The following is a 6,927-nucleotide window of genomic DNA, read 5'->3' as shown; positions in this document are numbered from 1 at the left end:
ACGGAATTTCATTGTAATTTATTATAGAAATAAAAGACAAGTGATACTTAACTGGATATTCCTAATTTGTGGATTAAAGTATCACTCGTCTCTTATTTCTGTAATAAAAAACATATCTAGATATTGAAATAGGGGTTCGGAGACCAAGTAAACAGACTTTCAAACCAGAGAAATAATTAACATATTTTTCTAGAAAGACATACTTACCTATATCTCAACAGAGATGAAAAATCATTTGGGATTAATATGAAAATTATGACATGTCATTGGCTGGTGAAGTGATCACTTTTCACACTGTATATATTTACCATTGGGTTTGGGTATCTTTGATCGTATCGTCTATTTAATTCTGAGCTATTTTTTAGACTTCACAAATGGCGCATTCCAGTGTATTGTAAATGCCATGTTATTCTAAAATTGACAAAAGTATGAAAATCCTGGAAAGAATTCTATAATTGCCTTTCAAGAGCATCCTAGAATTTTGGGATAGTTTAGATGAATGGTCTCGGGTGTTTGGCGTTTAGGATGGATGAAAATTATTAAATACCTTAAAAAGTATTGGATTTTTAGCATTTAAGATTATCCAAAAAGGAAGGAAATTTCACATAGAATCATGTTCTGTAAAAAAAAATCATTTTGAAAAATTGGCATTTAGGATAGTTCAGAATTGAATAGATGTAACCTTTGATCTTGGTTCATTTTAAGAGGAAGCGCGGTCTCACTTTTTTTCATTTAAATATATTCCTGTATTTTCTCCCCGGATTATGCTACCATAGTAATTACTTTTTTACAAAATATGGATATTTACCATAAGCATGTCCCTATTGTTGAAATTGTTTATTATCCAAACTAGAACCATCCAAAAACCCTTAAAAGCGCCCAGTTTTATCTGCTGTATTAGGATGTGCGATATATGAATATAATAACTTTTTTTTTTAAAACAAAAAAGGTACCGACATAAATATTTCATTCAGACAACAAAATCGCTTAAGTTTTGAGGTGCAAAAAATGGGACATCAAAACTTTGATTTTGTAAATTTTAGTTAGACATAATGACTTCGATGTGCAGTCCTTTTTGGCACAGTATCGGGAAGACATCTGCGAGAGAGTGACAAAAAAACAATGTTCATCTATTCATCAAAATTCCCTATCACCGGGTATCCACTTAAGAGGCTTATTCAGTACCTGTCTACAAAGATTTGGATGTAATCGAAATACTGTATTTTTCTGTTTAGTGTTTATCATGTTTAAATAACCAGCAATGATTACCGGTATTTTTTTCATTAATGTAGTCAATTGTACCCGAGTGATTACACTTTATATTCTTTAGTCTTATTTTTCAGGTCAGTGAAGAAGATTATAACAATGATAACAAAATTGATGAAATATATTTTACAGCAAAGATTACTAATCCATTAGGCAAAAGTGTGCATTCAATAAAATTACTTCTACTACTGGATTATAAGCTTCATGTATGTTTTTATTATTGTAATTCAATATTTTGTATTAAGTTCCATATAAAATAATGTAATAATTAAAGGCCCGCTCCTTCCATGCCATTAGCATGAATGTAAAACCAGAAACCACCGGTACAACTGTTTCTGGTTCTACAATAGTGCTAACCACAAAATAATATGAAAACAGAACCATCGAGATCATTCATCAGGTAATAAGTACTATATAAGTTATCCTATTATTATTATCAGGCGGTACATAAAAGTTGAAGAACTGACGTAAAATGTCCATATCTTTGCCTTAGAAAGATTCATTTTTTTATAAATATGTTATAGCTTTTTTATATTTACTTGTAAATTAGTTTTACTAATGCAAATTTCTAATATTCGCATTTCTGTTATATTTAAACTAATATTTTAACTAATTGTAAATAATAAACAGTGTCAGTAAATTCGGAGTCCTCAATTTCCTCCACTACCAGGAGACCACAATTTGACTATTCTGAATTTTTAACTTCTCTTTCATATTGTAAGTATGTTATATCATAGTTGTGGGTGTTTATTTATGGTTTCATACATAATTTGTTTTACATTAAATTGATTAAATAAAGTGCTGATTGAGTGCTAAAAATGAATATAAAAATAATGTTTAATATTGCCTAGATTATTTTGTATTTTTCAGGATCCTTGTTTGTTACAAATGGAAAGCCTTTTAGTGCTTGAGAAAACATTTGGATTTCCAATGTCCAAACTTTTTGTGACTGCAAACCTTGGGACATCCCAAGCATTTCCTCTTGCTTGCAGATACAACCATAGAGATGTCAGATATAACAATTCAGTTTTCCCTGATGTCAATACCAACAACTGGTTGGAGAATCTACTATATAGTTATTCCAGAAGAAATGGTAATATACATACATAATATAATGATTAAATGAATGCTTTAAGGTCAAATGCACCATTACGTTCAAACCAACCAAATTTATTGCATAAAAAATGAAGATTATTATTATTACTTATTTCCCTTATTTTAACAAAAGCGTTACAATTCTTCAAAATTAATATGTTTTTTAATTAACTTTTTGCTGTGCAGCCGGCCATAAGTCTATCAATTGAAATTTGATTATTATTTTATTTGCAGTATCAACAATACTAACAAACGTTTACTCGGTTACAAAATATGGATCTACAACAGAGCTAGAAGTTGCGATATCTATTGCTGTACCTGAAAATCCTATACGGTACAGACCAGGTATCTGGCAAGAACTGAAGCATTCTTGGCAACAATACTTATCGATTGCGATTTTATTTTTCTGGGTGTTGTTTAAAATAAAGCGATATGTTTTTACCAATCGTATCTTGCCAGCTTGGAAAATTATTCCATGGGAAGAAAATATTAAAGGAATTTAAATAAATAACCGCTGTCATGAAACATATTTATTTATATTAACAATTATTTACAAATTTACAAAAATTCCTTTGATATAAAATAATACGCATATCTGATTGCCAATAGACAACCACTAAAAGCCATTTTTTTCAATTATATTATTGAAAATTCCTCATCAAAAACAAAGAAGGTCCTTGATAACAATGGAAGATTTTTTATTATTTAATGGAATTTTTTTTAATTAATATTTTGCCTATTTAGAAAAATATTAGTTTATAAATATGTACAGTCACATAATCAGTCCTAAAAATAAAATCATCATGTTTGGAAAACCGAATAAGCCATGTCATATAATAATATTACTTTTATGTATGTAATATTTTCATTTCTAAAGCAACTGTGAAATAGTTAAGAAAAGTAGACATTCATTTATCGAACGATAAAAGTATTATAAACAATTTTCTTTGTTTAATTTCCCTATGTGGTTGACTACTTGTGTCTATATTTATTGCAATAAACTAACTGATCAAATATCATCTTAAAAATTATATTTTTAAAAAACATCAGAATGAATGATGAGAAAAATGTCTATTGTTATTTGTGTTGAAATTTAAAAATAAAAATTCAGGATGATAAAAACAGTTTACATTCACATAATACTAGGAAGAGGTTGCAATAGATCAGCAGCTAATGGTTTTTTATCAACTGTGGAGCGATTATCTTCAATAATGATGATCCTTCTTGAATAATCATTTAGCTCCACAAATAAGTAACGATATTCAAAATTTCCGCTCTCATTCTGCAATGAAAAATAATCAAACATAATCAAAATTCACAAAATCAACAACGTCTATATGTATTCTAGAATAAGCAGAATAACTTAAGAATATTATTTCAGAAGGTAATGTAATGTGCAGACGATCTAAGACGTAAAACCTGTCGGATCTTTTTAAAAGTAATAAAGCTGGCTCTAAAATCAGTCACAGTTTCTCAAAAATGTATGAAAAAATTCATTAGACCGTTGGTTAGACGACCAACTGTGAAACTGGCGGCGCGGGTTCGATTGCCGCCAGTTCCAAAAAAGATTGTTTTCTCAATTGGTGTTGTATATTTTTATAATCTCCTTCCATATCCCCTCTTTCCCACCTGATGACAAGCCTCTAAAAATAGATGCTTAGCGGGTTATTCCTTTTAAAAAAAAAGAACTACGTGACAAGTTCACTTGGATAAATCAATAAAAGTGTTGTGATAGATTTCCGGTTTCCGGGAAGCCAACTTACCAATCAGCAGTAGTTTCATAATTACAAAACATCAAAAGAAATATAACACTGATACGATACATTATTTATTTATTTTTTTAAATTTGGCTTAGTTTGATAGTCTATAAACAAATATATTTTTATTTTTAAAACCACTGAACATCCTCATTGGCAAATATAACACACCATGTAAAGGAAAAGAGTTGTTAAATAGCACATTAGGAGCTGAATTATTTTATTATGGTAAAAAGGAATATATTAATTATTAATACTTTAAGTACAGTTTAAACCCGCGCTGTGCCAGCAGGTGCCCTGCAAGACATCGGACCCCCCCTCAAATGTCATATATCTGTAGTTCTAAAATAAATTTTAGGTTAAGTCGTTTACCGGGTATTTTATTCAGGCTAAAAGCTTTAAATAACTTGATATTTACTTAATATAAAATTAAGAAACGGAAAAATTAAAAACATGTTCTTAAATGAGCACTAAACATCTTGCTATATTTAAATAAGATATAAAAGAGTAAAATTGGAACAAAACTTAAATGCTTGATTTCTCAAAACAGGGATTTGAGAGTTAAAGCTTTGTTAAAGAGAGTAAAGAGGAGTGTGTAAAGTGGCCACTTAAACCAGCCAATGACAGGTCATGAGCCCTGTAAATGCTTAGATTCCTATACTCCCTTCTCAAAAATGTTTTCCCTCTCTGTTGCAACTAAATCAAATAATCTTATTTTTATTTAAGTAAATAAAAATATTTTGTATTTTGTAAATACAAAAAAAATATTTTATAATATTTAGTTTGCAGTTTTATTTTAATTGCTGATTTAGGGTGAGATTTTAACTTAAAAAATGCAATATCTTACAACTAGTAAAATGTAGTTATCAATTTGTGCCAGAAACCCGGTGATGTTACCCAGTTGTATAATCAACTCCACATTAAACTCGGAAAATCACCTTACCTCTTTCATATCCAAATGTACAGTTGCCTCATTTCTAGTCCCTTTAATGTAAAACTGCATTCTTAGACAGTTTACACCGTTACGTAAGTAGAACGCGTGACTTACACGAGTTCTACGCCTCCTAGTTGTCTCTTCTCCATATCCCTTAATTGGAGCTCCCAAGGAGTCAGATACATAGGGATTCTAAATTAAATATGAAAGTGAAATATTAATAAATGAGTCGGATAACAACAAAATTTGAAAGCATTTAATTTCAAACATAACTCAAAAGTTACAGATAATATTTTTACCTCGATACACTTTTCCAATGCTGCAGAATAAATACTGTTTGGACTTTTGCTGGAAAAAAGCTCTCTAAATATGTAGTAAAATATGATCCCAGTAACACCAACCCCAGCAACAATAACTCCCATGTATGATACAGTTTTGGTTGTCTCTTTTATTTTCTCTCCCAGAGGTCGAACATCCGTAGAAACATTCGAGGATGGATTGGCTCTAGATACGGCAGATTCATTTTTCTTTTCAGAAAAATCTCTATTAATTAAACTATTAGCGCATATTCCAGGCCTGAAAATGCTTTGTACTAAAAAACTTTTAGGGTATTTAATCAAAGGAGCTAACTTGGATACTGTAGACATTTTTCTGTAAAATCACAAAAAATAACATAACCTTACATGTGGAATGTTTTTATACAAAAAAATAAACAAGTCAATCACTATGAACTGTGCGAGAAAAAAATAGAAACAAAATTATTATAAAAGTTTAATTTTGAGATAACTAAAACAAAATATACAGCCCCATAGATAATATAACCTCAAAAAGTATTTTCAAGTTTCAGATTATTTTTATTGCTTAGGTACAATTATGTTCACGATAATTTTAAAAACATTTTGTTTGATTTTATCATACTCAACATTATTTACGTTTGATTTTAGTAAGCAATAACAAAAAACATTGTTTATAACTTGACATCTAAAAATAAATTACATGCAGGCTTCCAAAAATTTGGATTATTTTATGTAATTGAGAGAAGAAACTAAGATTAAATATCTAAAAATTAATTACTTTTTTAAAAAACTTTCCCAAACCTCACTTTCGCTTTATATACTTAATTGTTTTGTTATACGCTTTCTTCTTCTTCTTCTTCTTCTGTCTCTACACAAATATTATTTCAGCTTTTCGGTACGTCATACCTAGAGTAGTGATGCTTCATTCGAATAAAAATCCGAATGAAGTAATTCATTCGAACTAATAAATAAATAGACAAATGAATTGATAGATTTATTTATTTTTAAATATGTGTTTGGCATCCTGGGGGGGGGAAGAAGCCACAGATTTTTCAATATTCTGGCATCCCTGCTCCTCCAAAATGTAAATTTTGTTCAAACCGTTAATTCTTAATGCTGCGGGAAGGGGCAATGCCCAGATCTTAGAAAATCTGAGGCAAATCCCCCCCCTCCCCATGAAATTATTAATTTCAACGGTACTGTATTTTCTCTGAATTCTGTGCCCACCCCCCACACCTCGTGCAAACCTAGCTTTATTAAAAGTAACCGCAGGCCACAATAACCAAAACGCCCATATCTATTACCTATGGATTACTGGAAATGAATAACTCACTCGATTATTTAATTCATTAAATTACTAATTTTCGATTAGCGAATTCATTCGATGTTATTGTTTAAAAAATCAGTTCTTCAAAAATTAATAAATATGTAACCATTTTTATATTCCAATATTTTATTATATGAGGAAATGTTTAAAAATGTGTGAAATTAAAATTGGATTCGGTACACCGGTAGACTGCTCCCAAAATCGATAGATCTACCAAAAATCGATACGGTTGGCAACGCTACTGTGAATAAA

General features: G+C 30.0%; 2 protein-coding genes across 3 annotated transcripts; one reads left to right on the top strand and one right to left on the bottom strand.

The window, feature by feature from the left end:
• Nucleotides 1–1,343: 1,343 nt before the first annotated feature.
• LOC148275324 (transmembrane protein 231) lies at nucleotides 1,344–3,302 on the top strand (the record flags this gene model as incomplete). The annotated part of the gene is made up of 3 exons (XM_088235862.1): nucleotides 1,344–1,472; nucleotides 2,137–2,359; nucleotides 2,596–3,302. Coding segments are annotated over 3 exons (621 nt in total), but the record flags the coding sequence as incomplete, so codon positions are not given.
• On the bottom strand, nucleotides 2,877–6,276 carry LOC148275323 (mitochondrial import inner membrane translocase subunit Tim21). 2 transcript variants are annotated; one of them, XM_088235861.1, is made up of 4 exons: nucleotides 6,150–6,276; nucleotides 5,352–5,703; nucleotides 5,062–5,244; nucleotides 2,877–3,643 (listed from the first exon to the last, which is right to left on the bottom strand). In XM_088235861.1, the coding sequence occupies exons 2-4, from the start codon at nucleotides 5,697–5,699 to the stop codon at nucleotides 3,494–3,496; spliced, it is 681 nt and encodes a 226-aa protein (XP_088091987.1). In that variant the 5' UTR covers nucleotides 5,700–5,703; nucleotides 6,150–6,276; the 3' UTR covers nucleotides 2,877–3,493. The 2 variants fall into 2 exon arrangements, with proteins under 2 accessions (XP_088091987.1, XP_088091986.1); XM_088235860.1 differs by having other exon boundaries at nucleotides 6,127–6,264.
• Between the last annotated feature and the right edge of the window lie 651 nt (nucleotides 6,277–6,927).

The sequence above is a fragment of the Micrasema longulum genome, unplaced genomic scaffold (genome assembly GCF_059751315.1).
Source record: "Micrasema longulum isolate JH-2025_06_02 unplaced genomic scaffold, ASM5975131v1 h1tg001461l, whole genome shotgun sequence".
NCBI lineage: Eukaryota > Metazoa > Arthropoda > Insecta > Trichoptera > Brachycentridae > Micrasema > Micrasema longulum.
Note: the sequence above shows the minus strand (reverse complement) of the source record. Positions and strands in the feature narration are given on the sequence as shown.

Excerpts from the sequence above, each read along its gene's own strand:
- LOC148275323 (XM_088235861.1), bottom strand. The coding sequence starts at position 5,699 with ATGTCTACAGTATCCAAGTTAGCTCCTTTGATTAAATACCCTAAAAGT. Across the intron at positions 5,245-5,351 it reads CATTGGAAAAGTGTATCGAG|AATCCCTATGTATCTGACTC; the intron begins GTAAAAATATTA and ends TATTTAATTTAG. Across the intron at positions 3,644-5,061 it reads TACATTTGGATATGAAAGAG|AATGAGAGCGGAAATTTTGA; the intron begins GTAAGGTGATTT and ends TTTTCATTGCAG.